At 38.0% G+C, this 19,920-nt stretch overlaps 1 protein-coding gene across 7 annotated transcripts in view; it reads right to left on the bottom strand.

The window, feature by feature from the left end:
• Window positions 1–19,920, bottom strand: part of EML4 (EMAP like 4) — a 149,301-nt gene that overhangs the window by 57,238 nt on the left and 72,143 nt on the right. For all 7 annotated transcript variants that reach the window (XM_039568470.1, XM_010393663.3, XM_039568468.1 and 4 more), the window contains exons 2-3: window positions 12,877–13,059; window positions 2,067–2,196 (exon numbers count right to left, since the gene is read on the bottom strand). In XM_039568470.1, the coding sequence (XP_039424404.1) occupies window positions 2,067–2,196; window positions 12,877–13,059 (313 nt within the window). The remainder of the gene's footprint in view (window positions 1–2,066; window positions 2,197–12,876; window positions 13,060–19,920) is intronic.

The following is a 19,920-nucleotide window of genomic DNA, read 5'->3' as shown; positions in this document are numbered from 1 at the left end:
GCTGTGGAACTACTGAGGCAGCCGATCATTTCCATGATCTCAGTGTTCAGGTTCATAAAACAAGATGAAACAGTCCAGGAAATGAAACTGCTCATTCATAGAAGAAATTCACACACTAAACTTCAACACCAGCAACAGTTTGTACACAAGTAGGCCTTCTAGTTATTTTGGCTAGGTGTATGGCTGCATAGAGTCAGAACATGAAAGGCCACAGGCAGGCTTTGGGGTCCATTCAGAACCTAAAGGTTAATTCTCTATCAACAGATGACCATGCTCACCTGCTGCACCAGTTCAAGCTTCGGCCTGAAGAAGGGCCTGGAGAAGCTGGGGTGAAACATTCCAGTCTCCTTTGGCCTCCCTCCTTTTCACCACGACAAGTGTTAGAAAAAAACATGGTTACCCTACCTTTGTAAGGAGATGGGACTACTGTTGACCTTTACTTACGTTTCCTTTCACCTTTCTTGAGCTGGTAATTTTACAAAAGGGCAAGTTTTATTTCTTCCAAATACCAAATAAATTTAAGGAATAAAGACATGACAGTGAAAGAACTACTGGAAAAAGAACCTTCCTAGACCTTTCTAAAACATTTCTTGACCAAGGGAGCCGCGTGTCTTCAGCTGCACTGGAAGCACCAACACCTCCCCTGGACAGTTATTTGGGGGTCCAGGGAGAGCTGCCCTCTGCATATGAAGATTTTCTCTCTTGGCCTATCCAGGTCTCCTTTTAAAGACCTTAACTCAGATGAAAGGGATGCCAGCCACTCCACTCTGCTCTTCTTATGTAGTCAAGTGTTGAGCAGCCAATGAATCAAGAAGGTGATTCAGCACAAATGCGAGCTGAACACCACAGGAACTGGACTGGCTCTCATCAAAGTGCCAAAAGCCACAGGGCTAAGATTAATGGAAAAGTGCTAACTAAGAAATACCTTCCTGCAGGAATGTCTTTTGTCCCTGTGCCTGTCGCACTAGCAGATTGAGACATGCACTGATCACTGTCTGATTTATTGTTGAACAGTAAATATAAGAATCCAATAAAAAGAAAGATATGCAATGTTACACAATGTAGAAGAGCAAAGGGTGGGGCACTACACTCGCTTTCCAAGGGGCACTAAAGCTTCTTCTGGTTTGTTCTCATACAGTTTATATTTGCATGCAGCATTTTTATTCTCTGAAGTATATAATTTCCCTGTCTTGTTGTACAGCACAGTATTTACATCCACTCTAGAAGATAAACCAGCCACTGGAGCTACCAGAGTACTCTAGGGAGGCCAAGAATTTGTTCACATAACTTACCAGAGTTACACATTAGAGTACTCTCTGCCCCGTGGCTATATCTGGCAGCCTGTTCTTCACAACAAACAAGAATAGGTACAAAACCTACTGCTCAAGAAGCCATGTCTGTCTAACAGACCCACAGAAAAAAGCAGTTAAGCAAATGCTTTGTTTACTGTAAGAAGCTGGAAGTACTACATGGAGGAAAACCACTATTGTTAGGTTCTTAGCTCATTCAACTTACAAATTACTCAAGCAATGTTATTTCTTCACATTTGAGATCTGATACAGACATTCTTCAAAAGGACTAAGTAGCCATATTTTGGGTTAGATTTTCTACCCAAAAATGTAAACCTTTATCTTGCACAATTCACTATTGTCTCACAGCTATTTTGCTATTGCCTACTATTTACACTCCAGACAATGAAGTCACTTTTGCCCTTTAATTTCCTTGAGGGAAGGAAGGACAAAAAAAACAACAACAAAAAAATAAGCGTATGAATACCAGAAGGAAAAATTTTCCATTTGTACTGGAAATACATTTTCCTATTCCCTCAGTGAGAATTAATTTTGGACACTACACACTAGAGAAATACTCTCCATTTTTGAATTCTTTTTAGAACCCTTTTGTACACATCCCAACAACATGGTAAATCTCCAAAGTTTATCTGTGCCTTACTGGAGTTCAGGCAGCTCTGCTAAGTGCTGCACAGAGACAAAAATCAAACTCTTGCTCTGTTTGGTTTTGGGTTTTTTGAATATCTAAAAGTTTGAGTTTTAGTAACAATTCGGTACCTTTTTGCAGCAGATGAAAGTGTTTCTTTTCTGGCAACAGAAACAGATGAGCTGTGGCTAGTTTTCCTGCTTCCTGTACTCCCGTTAGTTATACATGACATCGAGATAGCTTCTCGGAGGCTTGGCTGACCTAGAAAAAAGCAATATTGAAGAATGTAAGGTTTTATAGATGTATCCAAAGGTCCACATGAACAACAAAAAGCTCTCAGTTGTGGACCTGGTATCACACAGCAGCAGCCTGAGTATTCAGGACAAACATCCAGTGACATATATTCCATGAAACCTTAACCTAGGCAGCTGGACCCGGGAGACCTGGGACACTAAGGCAGGCAAGAATATGGTCTGATAGAGGTCATTTTCTCTACTGCCATGACGTCATGAAAGAATTATTAAGTTATTTAAGGGTTGTGATTCTAAGGATTAAAAAAAAAAATCAAGATTTTCAGTTTCATTTCAGCTGCCCCTTCCATCTTAGAATACCTTCCAGTATATGCTCTATGGTATAGCTATTAAGTTTCTGATACTGCTCACTCTGTAGAACATTTGCCACATCCAGTGGACATTACAGACTCTCTCCAGGGATGAACCAACAGCGTATATGTGAAGAAGGCTGTTGTCTGTCAGATGCCCACTTCACTCACTGCAGAAGTTTAAAACTATGCAGTGAATGTGGGAGGGGATTGCAAAGAAGACAAGAGGGAGCAAAGGCTCTTCTATTTTCAGAGCTGAACACTAGCCTGGCCATTAGCTCCCAGACCTGCCTCTTCCACAGAATGCCAGTGAAATACAAGGCATTTTACTCGAACCCAACGTTTTGCCCTTTCCCACTAACTGTGTCTTTTTGTGTGCCTGTTTTATTTCCAAGGTCTTGCTCAGAGGAGAGTTTTGTCCCTTCCCCCTTTGAATTACTAGACTTGTCCTTTTCCCCTCTGAACCGTGACATGCCCTGAGAAAGATCCCTGGGCTAATCTCACATTAAGCATCCAAAAATCAGCGGTCACTTTTGAGCCCCTCTGCGTCACATCCCCATTTCACAGACAGCAAATTGCTACTGCATCTCATAGGGTTGTGATGGCCAGTCACTCTGACTTCAGCAACAAACACGGAGGACAGGACTGACAGAAGAATAACAGCTCTGTGTTCACGGCAGGCTTTGAATAGTGTGAGATAGATAAGGCATGAGGCCACACACTGAAGATAAAAGTGAGGAGTAAAATAGCAGTTAGGGAGAATCGACAGCTCTGTGCACAGAGGACAAACTCACACAGATGACTCATTTGAACAATACCAGCCATGTGTCACAGCACAGCTCTTCCAACCAGGTTTAGAGGCTAATTAATTCATTCTTATTTTAAAGTACCACATTATATACAAGAGATACCCATCAAGGGAATATTAGATTTCAGAACTGTTTGGATGAAGGCAGAAATGGGCTGGCCTACACAAACCAAATACTGCTTCAAATGCACCAAGCAGCATGTGGTCATATCTGAAATTCAGATCAGGAAAGCCAAAAGGGGCATGCGGAATATCCCAGGCAGAAATGAGAATAAAGGAAATCTGAAGAAAGTAAAGACACACTTAAAATCCAGAAACACTTCAAAGATCATTGTTTTTCCTAAATTCTGTATATATCAATTTGGTGTGGTTCCTCCCCGCTGGTACTTTTTAGAGACTGTTTTATTCGCAACACAAACATTTGGAATACAGAATTTATTTTAGAAGTTAATATACTGTACAAAACCTCTAAAGCTCAAGAAATTTTTTTACCCTATGTAACTCAGATGCAAGAACAAAAGCGCACGAGCTTAGAAAGCACATTTACTATAGAAGCCTAAAAAATCACCTTCTTTTATTTTCAGGGACAAAGTAAGTCATCTTCTTTGTGGAGATGCATAATATCAAGGCCTGTGATTCACTCTTGAACTGTATATGACCTTAACATCTCCATCAGCCCCTCGTAACAGATTAATGCCTCTCCAAGCAGCTCTAGCATGGCTTTCCAGAAATGTGAATCAGGAGACATAACTGCAGTAATTCCCAGCATGGTGGGTAAGGCATTCAGTGGGATGTGTAAAGGACAACAGTGCTACAGGCACAGGAACTTAATTAGATGGGGAACACACTCTCATGTGCAAGGAGCACACTGCTATTTTGCTTACTGACGACATCTAGAATAATTCCCCCTACTAGGTATGCAAAGTGTTAGTTACTGCTTATGTCCAGGGACAAAACTGATTACAAATAAAACTCTACATCAGTCTGTACTCATGACAGGAATATGCACTGCTCCATGCAATGATGAATACAATAAAAACAAAAAAAAGGGATCCAGACAGCAGCTCTGGGTTATTTGTTTTCCAGTAAAGTGGACACTGATGGTAGATCAGCAAAGTACTTCCCAGTGTCAACAAGTGGCATACAAAATTACATCTGAGATTAAGATTTTTGAATTGAACTAAAAACTATTTTTGCAAAATGACTAACAATTAAACATAACCCAGATTAAAAACTGCAGTGACAATTTTTTTTCAAGTGTCAAAAATATATCAGGGTTTCTTACACTCCAGAACAAAATCTCAGTTGAGTGTGCCACCCTCAATGTGCAATAAAATGCAAAAAAGCAACAAAAGCAGCAAAAAACCCCCCCAACAAACAAAAATCCCCAAATCCCATACTTAACACCCCTAAGAAACAAGAACGCTTCCAAATTCTCTATATATTGCATGTTAACTCTCTATATATTTTAAAGTGACTTTTAGAATACCTACTTTTAAAGGGAAGAAAAAAATTCAATTGATCATCTGCAATTATATGTAAGGTAAATGCATTTATATTTTAAACCATGAAAGGGAAAGGCAAGTTTAAGTCCTGTGCACATCCCAGGCAGTGAAGCCTGGCTATCCACAGAGACAAACAAGGGGGACCTCCCGAGCTGGGTCAGAAGTCCAAGGAAGCTGACCCACCAGTCCAAATCACACATCTCTCTTAATGACTTCTAACCAGAGCATCTCTGCAATCAAAAGATGTCAAAAATTAAAAACACTATAACCTTCTTCACTGCAGAGATAGTCCTTCATAGTAATCAAGTGCTTTTGCTTCAGAGACCTGGAAATAATGAAGTGGCACAGGAGAACACAAATTCCAGATCAATACACTAAAACAATGGAGTTCTCCCAGCACTGGGCTGCACATCTCTGCCAATATCATGTCATACGCCACCTGCTAGCATAAACAGTCTGAAATTTTTCAGACTGAATAGCACTTAGCTTTATCTGCTAGTTTGGAACAAAAGCCAGACATAAACTGAATGTAGAATGAAAGCCAGTGTATGGTGACCAGGATTAAAGCCAAATTGTCAGAGATCAAAGTGGTAAAAATGTCTTTTATGGATAACAGATTCATCTCTGTTCTGATAATTTTCATAGAATAGTATCTGCAGAGCTCAAATGAAACATTTTATTAACATCTGTCAAGTATACAAATGTGTGAATGAAAGATAAGTAGGATTAGAAAAAACAGACCACAATAAACCAAAAATCTATTTCCAATTCTTTATCAGCCTTAATTAGCTAACTGGGGAAAAAATGAAGCCAAGCTGTTAAAGAGAGTGGTAAGTTTGAAAATGTGTGTCCTGTGATAACATGATAGCTTTTTCCTCCAAACATATTTACAAGGTGCTAGAGCTGAGAATCAATTAGTAATTAACTTTTCTTCTCAAACCCAAAACTTAGAATATTTTATGCTGAAATGTAGCTTATTGTGTTATCAAATATATTTTCTGAAACAATTTCCTCAATATCTTTGTATTTGCTGATATTCTGACAGGTAAACTGCTTTTCTTACAAAGAAAAACCAAACACTTGTTTCTCTTCTTCAGGTAATTTCAATTTAAAATAAGTAACTGCAGCTACATTAAAGTTACTTCTCTGGGCACTTAATTCAAGTGGATTTAAAAGAAAAAGTTCAACAAATGATACCTTACAAAAATTTAAAAGTTGTTTTTTTAAAGGTAGATTTTTCTTTTTTTTTTTTCCCCATTAAGGCATAAATCTCCAAATCCTTCAACAACCTTTAAATACTTCACTTTCAGCAAAACATGAAGAAGACTTCTATATTTCAAATATTTTACATGCCATGGGGTTTTCTTCAAATAAAACTGATGCTTGGAAGGACAGGAAACCAATTCAGTACTCTTACTAAACAAGTGTACGGTGTGGGTAACTCACCAGAAAGCCCACAGAGAGAGCTGCGGAAAACCAGACAGAAATAGTTATAAGTGTAGCAGAACATAAGATTTTATCTGCGTTTCCTTCCTAATAGAACAACATCAAAACCAATAGAAATTATGACAAATCCTAGACTTAGTTCAAGGCATCACAATGAATTGTATAAAAGCAGCTAACTGTAGTCACTGCTCTGCTTCCAAACTTTTCAAAGGATGTCAAGTCTCTGAGCCTATGGAAGATGCTGGCAAAGAAATAGCCTGGGAGTACCAAAACTCTTTTCAAAGACTACTGTATTCTGAAGGGTAGGGAAATATTTCTTCAGTATTCTGTTTTATTCAACTACTTCCCTTACATACTAAGAATCAAATTTTGATTAAAACTTCTGAAGTAGAAAAAGTTCTCTTCTTCTATCACACGAAGACAGGTCAGGGTGAGACACTATACCTCAAATAATGAACAAAAAATATCAGGATAAATAGTTCAGTTCACTTCCTATGGGTTATGCTGCTTCTTGTTTAACAATCAAATTATAAGACAGAACTAAGTTTCAACAAACTTTATTATTCTTATAGTAATTAAAACTAGCTGAAAAAATAAACATTCTTTCTATACTTTTTTTTAATGGAAGCCAAATTTCACAAATTTCAACAGACAGCTATTAAACATACATTACTTGTAATTTCCTATTAAAAGGAAAAGAACTATCTAAATAGAGGCATGTTAATAGGCAACAGTTTGAGAGTGTATAGCTAATGCATAAACAACCTGAGTTCCAAGTGAATCTCTCCTAGCAGGTAGATAAACTAACTTAGATGTTAAGAGTAATTAAATATTTATTTTGAGACTTCCTACAAGATTTTTATAAATAGTGACTTAACCTATATATTTCTAACTTCAAACAATCCTCATAGGGATATAAAACTAATTTTTCAGGTGTTAGGGGAGCCATGTCTCTGTTCTTTGGGCAGGCATTTTAAAACATGCTACAGGAAACTGAAGACTTCTTTGGCCAATTGCTTATTCAAGCCACACAGCCCTTTTCCTTCTCTTCTCCCTTCTATCTTATTTTGCTATACTTTCCCAGAGGCACCATCTACATGTTCAACCAACTGCCAAATGGGCTAATTCCAAGCAGAGGAAATAAAATTTTAACTATGGTAATTTGAAACAATTTGATATACTCTGGAAACCAAGTGATGAAAAAGCTACTCAAGCGTTACAAACAATAAGGAGTTTTCATTTGAAAAAGTTAGTGGCAACACTGAACTCTTCCAACATTGCAATTCTTAGTTTGAGAAGCACTATGGAGAACAGCAGAGTACCACTCGAGAAAATTTGCCCACACTGTTCTAAAAAAAGTACACAGATGCACAAAACATACCCAAAACTTTGAGAAGCATAAGGAAAAAGAATAAGGATACTTATCACCACAACTGAAAATATTCCTCTACAATGAACAAGATTATTAGGTTACAGAACTACAAAAAAACCTCTGAACTTTGTTCTTCACTTCTCCTTCCTAAACTTGGTTTAGCTTGTTAGTGACCCTTAGTTCAATAATGCCCTCTAGATCCAAATTCTTTGAATAAAGGAAAATATACGAAGAACATCAAGAAGAGTAAGTACAACAGAAGAAAAAGAAAATATCTGCTAAGTCAGAGCAGAAGATAGGAAAAATAGGAAAAAATGCAGAAAGAACAGATGGCACTTAAACCAATACCTGGGAAATGCATTAAGACCTCAAGAGTATCATTATTTGTTATGTGAGCATGCAGCCTGCAAACTTCAATAGGACTTTTCCCATGAGTAAAATGACCCACATACAAGCTTGCTAGGTTAGTTTTAATATTGTGGATAAAACACAAAAATTGTGTTCTACCACTACCATAAGCATTTTCCTATTTACACTTCTATTTTCTGTTTCTTTAACATTTACTGATTAGACAACATAAACATGTACTCAGTTATTAGAATAACTCTGCTTATTGAATAATGTAAAGACTGAAAAAACAAAACTCAAATCTATCTTATGCTTTCATTAATGAAGCTTGTTGAACACCCTGAAGTCAATTTTTGTTAACATAAAACAAAATGACTTAATGTTATTGAAATGAAACCATTGTTGAGATAAGGTAAAAATTACATCTGAAGTACCTTCCTTATATGAGTGCAATGAGATGGAATTTGATGAGACACACTGTTTCATACAAGGGAGCAGGAAAAGAAGGAAAACTCAATGGGCTCCTCTTACAAAAGCCCACTGCACAAAGGAAAGGAAAAAAAAAAAGTAAAAAAACCCCTACCAGCTGCATTTCCAGTACATACCTGCTTTTGCAGGTCCACAAGACCACTGCTTTAAGTAAAATAAAATGCCTCTCAGTCTGCCACTCTTCATTGTCATGGGAAACCCTCTCTGCAGACTGCCATCCACTATTCCAATTTCACTTTGTGAGTTGAATTTGCATATGAGTTATTTGATATCAATTCCTGTCAAAGCAATAGGAAATGTTCCTCCAAAGGTCTGACTTTTGTCAAGTCTCCTTATTATTTCTGAGTCCACAAAAAGGACATGAACTCTTTGTTTCTCTACAGGCAGACATCAGATGTACTTTTTCAGGCACAAGCTCATACTGCAGTGAAATGATTAGTCTGAGAGATTTTACTGGTGCCACAGTGTGCCACAAACTTGTCTGCACACCCAGAGCCTGAGGGATGAATTCTCCTGTTACACACATTTTGACACCCTGGAAGGTTTTAATAGGTTTACCAGGCACCAGCTGTGAGCCAATCTATCTTGCTGGCAGCCACAAGTAACCAGACTGCTTTATGCTTTCCTTTTCTTCAATGTCCAGGTAATCTTTGTTTTTGGAACTTTTTTGTGAATGTTAACAGCATCAATCATGCATCAACAGCAGAGGCATGTGGCAACAAGAGTGCAGAGCTGCCAAATGCAAATAATTTCCCACCAAAGAAATTCTTCTTACCAAGCCATCTATTAAGAAAGAAAAGAGAAAAAGAAAAGAAATAAAATCCATAAACTCACCCCCACACTATGATCCCTACAAGCCCTGTAGCTGCTGGGGATCTGATCCCTTACCAAGCCCTTTCACATTTCTAATCCTCAACACTATCTTTGGACCTCGTAATTTCTCCTTTGTGTAGTTATTCTTAGCTGTGTGCAGATGGAGAAGCACTATCATAGTCTTTTTATTTTGAAAAGATTTGCTCTGTTTAGAATAACTTTGCATTGAGAAGTTACACGTGAACCCTCCCAGCCTGCTTTTCACTGTGAAATACAGACAAGTGCTAATCCTGTTGCAATCCCTGCTAGAGGTATTTTCCTTATACAGTATCTCCACTTCACGCTTTACTAGGAGACACTAAGGTGCCTAAAAAATCTTGCCCTTTATCTTATCTTCTACAGTTCAAAATCCATGTATGAAGAGCTGTTTTCTTCTGAGACAGAGCTTCACACACAAAATCATATATAGCAGCCTCCTGACTGAGAGCCCACGAGTTAGAAATAAAAATCTACTCCTGACCATGTGAATTTTTTCACTGGAGACTGGACTAAGTTCAAAATAAGCATGTGACAGAAATGTAGGGAAAAAAAGAAAAGCAAAGACTTAAAGGTTAATGCAAAAACTTTATCTTCAGCTACTGTTTCAATCTGTCAATCTAAAATAAATTAAGAACAGAATGAGATCACCAGATGTGCAATGCAGACAAACGATGAAGAGATCACTTTTTTCACTAAGTCGAGCCATCAACCTTAGAATAAGAAAAAGCAGTGCAAAAGCAATCGGGATGGATTTATCCCTTTCAGTGTAATTCACAGTCTGCTCACAACACTTATTTTTAGCCTATGAAAAATCTCTCTTCAAAAGACACTGCTGAGGTGGCAACAAGAAAAAAAATGGAGAGGTTTTAGAAAACTCATTTCAGCAAAAAGTAGAAAAGCCACCCTTCAAACTAGGTTAGTTATTGCCTTGTATTAAAACTCCTTTGTTTGATGGAAAGATTCAGGAGGGCTTTTTCTGGTACTATTATTCTTGCTAAGTTCAGTTTGTTTTAAAAGTATTTATCTCACTGTGTTGCCATACTTCAGATTAAGCACATGACTCCATGTATTCAGAAGTATATATACACATCTATCCTCTTTACTTATTATTTATGTCAGAATGTATTTAAAAGCTGCTGCAGAGGAAAATACTTCAATGATTGAAAGCTTCAGCTTTTTTTTTTTATAAGATAATTTACCTATAATATTTTCCATGAAACTGCAATTATTGCAATGCAGAAATCCAGATTTTTCACAGGATCACAAACACCAAAATGAGTTTTGGGGGAATACAGTTACCTTTGCAGCAATCATGACTTGACTAGTAAGAGTCTGCTATATACATACGTAATACTTCAAAGAAAACAATTACTTTTTGGAATATTGTTTTTGTATGGCAATTCAGATCATCTTCGAATCCTACTTATTCAAAAAATAATGCATTTATCTCTGTTAAAACATTTGAAGAGTTTTTTAGCCATTGAAAAAACTTAAAATACAGAAATCAAAAGCAGAACCTAGGATATTGCAGAAAGCGATATATGAACTTGTTTTAATCCCACGTTTACCCTTCAAGTCTAATTTTACACTCTTATAAAATTCCAGTCTCTGTATGTAAACATTTTCTTCTGTGAATTCTATATACAGCTGATGTCATGATTAACAGTGAAGTTAATGTGTTGTCTGGCGGTATTGGGTAACTGAACACAACGGGAACACATTCACCACAAATTAAATACAGTGCCAATTAGTCATAATTCATTTTAGTTCAATGAATTAGATCATACATATACATGTTCCTGTTCCCAGCTCTTTTTTCTCAGTTCCCAGCTCTTTCTTCACAGTCCCATGCTGTTGCCATTCATTTGTAGAGATATAATACGACTGAGCTGAAGATATTTATATATTCCACCCTCCCTCTGCTCTGCCTCCCCTAAATCATTAGTTTATTTTTCACTGAAGAAATTGACCTAGAGAATTCAGTATGGTCCCAAGACCCCCAGAAAGGAGATAGCCCAAGGCATTTTTCAGAACACAGGAAATTTTCCCTGCCTGTACACAAAGTTTGCTGCGTGTTAGACAGCAAAGCCAAAGGTTTCAGCCGTGTTTGTGCACATCCCAGCTGCTCTGCATTTAAATAGGAAGAATAAGGAAATATGGTGCGCATGTTTTGCCCACAGTTTTTCACTTGGACATTTTCTCGTACTGGACAGCAGACAGCAGAGTGATTTAGTCAAAATAGCTGCTAAAGCTACAGTTAAAAAGAGTCTGAAAAGGAAGCATCAGTCTTGATGAGACCAGACATGTAAACTGGGTAGATAAAAACTGCATTTATAAGCAGAGATGACAACAGTCTACCATTTAGCAAGCAAGAGAGAATGGCAGGATTCAGAGCCCAAGCCAATTAAGCATCATGACTTCCTTCCATCTGGCAGAGAGACTGCAAAAACACCTAATTAAGGAATTTGATCTCTCTGTCACATCTAAAATAATTCAAACTTTCAGCATTTTCAGCCTATACAAGGCAGTCACCCAAACAAGCAGGCTACATTGTATCAGTTCAGGGTTATACTGGCACTGGTGTAATGCATGCACTGCAGGGCTGAAACACAGAGATTGTGCTCCCAGAGATCTCTGTGGTGCATGGTTTGATGGGGTTACATGCAATTATGGTGAATTAAAACCATGAATTATTTGAAATATGACCTAACCTTTTATATAATCAGAGACCTCATATATGCCAGAAACATACAAAGCCACAATTCTTTTCAAATATACAACTTTAAGTTGGAGTAAGTTCAAAACTCGATTCATATACTTCTCCAGAACAGAAAATGAAATGTCCTCAGTGGGGGGGGGGGGGGGGGGGGGTGGGGGTGGGAAAGCATATAAAAATTAGTGCAAAAAGCATCTAGTTTCTTTACTTTCAAACAATCCTACATATTTCAGTGCTGCAATATAAAAGTTACTAGTGACTAATCAAAAGAGATTGCTGATACATGGCCATTTCTTACATCAGATCTACCGGTGGTGAGTTCTCTCTGTACTGGAACAAAAATTAACTATATTCAGAAAGCCTTCTTATTTGGTGGTAATGTATTTTGGTTTTTGTTTTGGTTATAATTTGGGAGCAAGAGGAAATGTAACCTTTAATATGCCCTTTCAGTTGAATAATTTCTAGGCAAAGTGAAAGCTGAGACTCAAAACTGTCCATAAGCCCCAGAGTCCCCAGTGGCAGGTTAACATTCTGCCACTGAAATTAAAACAGGAACTTCTTTTAGCAAGAAGTAAGGACAATTTTCAGGGATGTCAAGAACATAAAAATGTTAGCAAACAGCAGAACTAATAAGCATATTTTGGATATCTGTTGGCCACTATTATAAACCTAACTCCTCCAGCTCAAAATAGATCGGCCCTTCCAAATGAGACAGAAAAGGGAAAAAGAAAGTGACCAAGGGAGAACATTCTAACATGATAACACAGTGTGATGCTAGAAAGAGTTGACCAAATTTGGGCTTACCTTTACTTGGTGCTGATTTTCTCACAGAAGCTACATGGTCTTCGGAGATGGCAAGACGCCTTAGCACATCAGCCAACGCTGCTTTTAGCACAGTGATTTCATCCTCTTGTTGCTGCACTCTCAGCTCCAGGGCTGAAAGACGGTCCTGGACATCGGAGGTGCTCGCAGCCGAGATGCTGTCATCTGTACAGAGGCAAAGCAGAGCAGAAAGAGGCACTTAAATTCTTTGTTCTGAATTAAAAGCCACAGAAAGAGGCATGTACAGCACGAGTACGTCTGTAGCATCATTTTGAAATACTGAAGACATTCTAACAAACGTGTTCAGGCAAATAGGGAATGGATATTACAGCAAACATCAAATTAATGCTTCCAGACAGAAATCATTACTAAACATTAGCTAAGACAAAGCTTAAGGAGCATGGCCCGATTAAAATCACAAGAGGCAATGTGCTTCCTGTGAAAAACATGCTTACAAGTAGAAGGAAGACTGAAATTAATCTTATTTAAACACCCAACTGAATTAACCAAAAAGGTATACAACCATGGTAAAATTCTGCAATACATTCTTGTGGAATTGTTGAAGAATTTGAACTATGACCCTTAATATTAAAGCAAGTTTCAAAGTTAAAAAAAAACAAGTCCACAGTTGAGCAAACAAGTACTGTTAACAATGACCTAATTGCATCAAATGACAATCTCAATTTAAATGGTCTAGATCAGAGTTCTTAATTTCAATTCCTTCTCTTTAACTTTTTTCACATCACCGCCCTGTATGTGCCAAAAAACATACAACCTTATAACATTTGGCCTGGAGCGTAGGGAAAATAAATGCACTACAAAAAGGTTCCAAAAATCTGTTTGGCCACACAGAGATAGATTAGCATTGAAGGCCTAACCCAGCCAAATCTGTTCTTCAGTGGTAAAAAGGAAATTACAGCTTCTGCTTACTCTTTGCCTTTGACAGTTCTTTGCATTATTTCTGCCAAGCCAAAATAACACGTAACAGAGTTTTGTATTTGGCTGTTCTAATAAATCATAGGCCAAACACTTTAAAAAAAAAAAATCTGCAAAAGAATATGTTGCTCAATTACAGGGCACTGAATTCCTTATCCATCCTGTTTAAGGCTTCCTGAAAACTCAGTAAAGAACTTCTAATACAGGTTTAGAAAAATTCACCTGTATTACACAGTTCATTTAAGTTCATATTCTACAAAATAAATACAGCAAATTTAAATGTAAGAGTAAATAGCTGGTATTATTACTGTGATTCTACTCAATCTAAACTTTAGTTTTCACTAATCTTAGGAAGACATATCAAGGAGAAAAAAGTTAACATAAGCCAGAATCCTAAAACTCTGATTTTCCCTAAAAAAAAGTCTTTGAAATACTTGCATAGGGGCACTTTCAAAATACATGTAAACAAGAAATACTGAGCCAAATTCCTACAATGAATTCACTATTAAGAGATTAATAAAGAGATTAAGGAGTTTAATGCCGACTTCGTTCAGTTAAAATATGATACTCACTACTGAAGGACCAAGAATTGAACCAACCAAAATAAAGCAGCATAGTTAATACTTTCACAACACATACAAAATTCCTAGAATGAGTTAGTTAAAAAAACCCTAAAAACCCTTTAGTAATGAAATGTATCCACAATTATTATTGAACTGAAAGGAACACTTAAGGTTACAATAACAAAACAGCCCCTAGATGACAGTTTTGCATATTAATTTGCTATTTGGTTAAAGCAAAAGCAGAAGTGTACACTTCATGGTTAGTACTCCATTCAGGCTGATAAAAAGAACTGCAGGGAAATTAATTAATTAATTAATAAGGCACATAATCAAAACGAGATCCAGAGGCAAGAGATTAGAACTCAACACAAATTCCTTTAATACCACCATCCATAACTGTACCTCTCTATCTGCAGAAAATTTATTCTAATGACTCCACAGCCCAGCAAATCCAATGCTCTCTCAGCAGGACTTTACAAACCCAGACCTGTGACAGCTACCCCGGGCTGGGAAGGACTGTGTAAGATTATTTTATTAAAACCCTCATGTTCAAAACATAAATCCCCATCTGTTTTAAGGAGCTGGTAAAAGTTCCTACACGCGCACATACCCATGTGGCACATAAAAAGGAACCAAGGTAAATGTGCATTAATCCATAAAGAAAAGCTTTTACTTCAGTTAAGTAAATGGACTTAAAGTACCATCTAATTCATATTTCTACTATCCTTGAATTATTAGCCTTTAAATAGATGCAGTGGACGAGTAAGAATGAACACTCCAGAAAACAATTATTTCAAAATATTATTTAACTTCATAACTTCTCTTACTCTGGGTACCAGTCCAAACAGAAAAAAGCAGTTTCACCTCTCCTTAAAAAAAGAGGAGGAAAAAAAGTGGGGGGAACCCCCCCAAACTTAACTTTTTTGCTTTTTTGTTTGCTAAATACTTCAATTAATAGATATTATCCATTAAAATGGATAAAATTATGGATACATTCCCAGGCTGCATAAATATACAGCAGATCACTATGAAACATTTGTAGAAGGAATAAGTAGCTATGTCAAATCATCATTTTAGAAGCCAAATATTACTGTGTTCCCTGTGTAGAGTCCAAATAAGAGGAATTACCAAACCAGGAAAGGCTCCACTGTTAATCAGTCTCTCTGATGATCACAGAAGCAAGTGCTCTGCACATTTCTGGACATCTTTATTTCCCATGAACTACTTACATTGACCAGACTGTTGCTGTTGAACCCCAGCACTGCAAAATTGGGGCACATTATCCCAAATCCACAATTATGACACTAGTTAGAAACTTCGAAGAACAACAGGAGAGCAAATCCTGCAGCCCTGTAAGGGTGAGCTGCAAGGCTTCGACCCCCCTCAGCATATCTGATGAGATGGCAGCGGAGTTGATTGGTGTTCTCCTCTATGAGCTGGGCCATGGAGGCTCAAGCCTTGAGCCAGCACAGAGAGGCAGAAGGACCCTCAAACTCGACTTCAACCCAACAGCACAGCTATAGAAATGGGGCATGAGGAGAAGGCCAAGAAGGTTAAGCCATTCAGCTGATTCAAAGCCAGGAAAAGCAACGTGCCCTGTTTTACAGCCTGAGATTTCAAACCACCAGTGGCTGCTTTGCCTTGCAGAGAGAGGGCACAGGAGACACAGAGACTGAAAGAAGCTGGAGAGAAGGATATCACTTAGGAAAGCAAGAATGCTTTGGTTGATCAAAGAATACAGCAGCACACTGGGAAGACATTTCATTGCTCTTTATCATTCTACAGAAGTGGCGTCTGTTTCAAGCAATGACAATCATATATTACCCTGGCAGCTATTAGAGAATTAAAACGAATTATTCCCAACCCAAATACCTTGCCCATTACAGCAAATATTCAACTGAATTCCAACATGCCTTTCTTGGCAGTGTCTTGAAAAGTAACTCAAGAGGGATTATCTTAAAAGAAGAAGCCCTAAAAGTAAATAAAGCTGGAACCCGTGAGATCATTCTAACAAATCTGCACAATTACACCTTTTCTTCACAGAAGTTTTCAAAATCTCTTCCAGATTTCTTCTTTCATTTAAAACACATTTTATAATCTAAAGAACTACTTCAAAAGAAGTTCAAACAAAAAAAAAAACCCTTCCTTCAAGGACATGCCCTCTCCCTTCAGAGGGGAAACAGCTCTTTTGCAAGAACAAAATCAGCCGATGTGAAGCAAAATTCCATCTCCTCCCTTCCCATTCTCCCACTCCTAAACATCTGTCCTTTCCCTCGTGCTGACACAGACATACATCTATCCAGGCCTTCCATAACCCACTCTTATTTTATTAAACCAGAGGAAAATTTATTTAAAGACAGAAACCAGTTAAGCAAATAGAGCAAGAAAATTTTAAGTGCAGTTGACTATTGATTAATTAATTTGATTCATTTTAAAAATACCTTTTTAGTTATCTGGTTATTCTTATTATAACCAAAGAACACAATTTCTGATGCATTGGTCGTGTTTCCCAAGCTGTTGATGACCTACACCTTTAAGAGAGCCACTGGGAACAAGATCCATTGGGGGAAAAAAGCACCATCTACAGTGCTCGCTGGTACTAGTGAGGAGACATCTACCCAGATGTGCATCTAAGGTATTTCAGTCTTAAAAACTGTTTAAGGTAAGAGTACTGGTACTCAAATGACAGCAAAAACATGCTAGGTCTAACCATACAGCACTATAACTTTCAAAATAAGATGTTCTGTTATTTTTCATAGTTCATTAGTTTGATTTTTAATTTTAGCCAGGAAAACAATAATTCTTCCCTTGCTTTTGGAGTAAGAAGAGATATACATGGGATGCTTGTATTCAGTACTCATGTGACACAAGGATGACCCTAATAATGAGGGTTCATTTCTCATAGTCAATGTACAGCATTGAACAGACACGTTACTCTGTGTGGGACTCCTCAGAGCCACAGACATCAAACCCATTCCTAGCAGATCAAACAAGGCAGCAATTCAAACTGCCCCTCAGACGTGGGCCAGGAACTCCAACAGGGTTATACAAGACATAGTGATGGTACTTAACAAGCCTCCCAAGCCACGTATCACTCCTCTCCTCACATGTCCTTTAGCAGGCATGTGAGGGTAACAGTATTTGAAAAGCATCACCCTTCATCATTCGCTGCGTAGGAGAAATTTGAACGGGCTACATTTGAAAAAAATATATCTTACTACTGAACCGTCTATTCTGGGTCCCCTCAACAAATCCAGAGCATCCATTACTACTCCTCTGAGTCAACTCCTCCCAGCTTTGACTAAACCTAAGTAAGGAATTAATTTTAGACATAAGCAGCATTTCAGAAAAACAAATTTTACAAACTCCAGCACATGGAAATTTAAACCACAGGGTGGAAAATCCTATGTTTTATCCAATAAAGCCACATAACCCACAGGTAATTTTAAACCCCTGGCTGTTAAGGCACCCACTGCATTTTCTGTATTTTCCCCAGAGTGGTAAGAGTCTTTTATTAGAGAAAAGCAACAGAAATTACTGGGACTGGTATAAAGACCTGGCTTACAAGTTCAGGAGATAACTGTCCCCAAAGAACCTGTTCTCATCAGGACCATGATCTGCTCATGTGTGAAGGAAAGTATATATCTGTACAACTTCGAATTTTTGTTCTAAAGACCACTGAAAAAATTGACTCTGGATGAGGCTTGTATTTCCAGAGAGACATACCTGACAAATTTATTTTTCCTACCACGTTATGAGAAAGAAAACTCACTGCACTTTTCTGCAGATCACCTGTCTTAGGAGTAGCTTATAAAAGGTGCAAAGATCAAGAACTGTGTTCCATATCTGTAATTTGTAATTTTCAACAACAACAACAAAAAAGTAGAATTAAGATTCCGTACTTTTGCTCACAGTATGTCCTCTGAATGACAGCACAGGCACAAATTATCCCAGTTTTGTAAAGTATGTGAGTCATGGAAAGAACACAAGAATGGGAATTAAAGCACGCAACATCAACACAGAGGATTCAAAGAGCTCCCCCCAACACAAATGATATTTAAGCATCAAGTTCTAATTTGCCCCTAGAACCTAGAGTTAATGGCATGGAAGTGGAGTGAGAAGTTCTCCCCAAGCTCTCCCTTCCTGCAAGACTTCGGCCTTTAACTCTCTCAATTACCCTTTGGCTTCCTTTGCTAGTTTTTCTTTCTTTTCCCTAATCAAACAAAAGGATTGTTCTGACATGTAAGATGATTTACCACTTCATGCCTAATAATTAGTAGCTCTATTTGTATATGCTAAACAGATTTGTGCACATAGGCTTTCATATAATTTTTTCCTGACATGAAAAAGCAAAGGAAAGAGAAAGATTAAAAGATGACACAAAAACATCGTGACAAAAAAAACCAAATAATAACCACAAATTACAGAAAATAAAAATATTTTTGTAATAAGCTTGTGTATCTGCTGCTGTAAACACTCAGTTTTAATGCAGATAATCTAGAAATACATCATCATGAGATTCACAGGGCACAGCTCCACCCATGCTGTATTTGACCAGCATGAGTGTTCTGCTTGCCTAAGTTTCCAGTAACTGCGTAACTCATTGGGCACAAAGATTTTATATTTCATACTTGCTGATACCAGCTTTGATAGGCAGACTGCAAAAACAGAACAAACACTTACAGACACTTGTCATATTTGACACTGGTATCCATATGATTACTTGAGGAAGCAGATAATTATGCAGGCACTGTCTCATATCCTTCCCCAACTGCATACTTCCTATCAGCTCCACCTCCACTGAGATGCATCTCAAGAGTAAGACCATTCACGGGGTTTTCCCCACTCACTGGTTAAAAAGCCTTGTGGTTTTTAAGCACTTTTCTCCACCTAACATTGCTTGGCTCTTGATGCTCCTGATATTGTTCCTGATGCTGCTCTTCAACGCTTGGCCTTCAACCAGCAACACAAGCCCTTTCCCTTCCAAAATATTCTGATACAAATTAGCAACCTCTACACTCCACAGACAGAATTCACAGTGGCTAAGGGCTAAGTGACCCTCACCTGGCTCAGCAGCAATCCCAGCCATCCCAAGCTCTTACCAATACCTGGTGCCACTCCATTTTCATGTCACAGTAAGGAGAGGGGCAGGGAGCACCTTTTCTAACACAGAGGCTTGGAAATTCACACAGCAACCAGAGACAGCTGCAATAAACTGCTCTGCTGTAAGTCACACATGCATTAACACTTTAGCACACATAGATTAGTATTCCTTTGCTGGAAATATTTCATGTTGTGCTAGAAGCGTTACAACCTGTCCATGCTAAAATGCTAATTTAAAAGTAACAAATCAAGCAAGCATGAAATGATGTAGGTTAATCCCCCTGTTCTCCCTAATGCCCAAATTGATCTAGCTAAAATTTTTTAAGGAAACAACTTTTCCTATGCTGAAGAGGCACTGCATCCCTGAGGTTTTCCTCTTCACCGAGGGCTCAGCCACCACTCACCTCCCTGCACCAAAAGCAGA

Source organism: Corvus cornix, chromosome 3 (assembly GCF_000738735.6).
Source record: "Corvus cornix cornix isolate S_Up_H32 chromosome 3, ASM73873v5, whole genome shotgun sequence".
NCBI lineage: Eukaryota > Metazoa > Chordata > Aves > Passeriformes > Corvidae > Corvus > Corvus cornix.
This window is presented reverse-complemented; position numbering and strand designations above follow the sequence as displayed.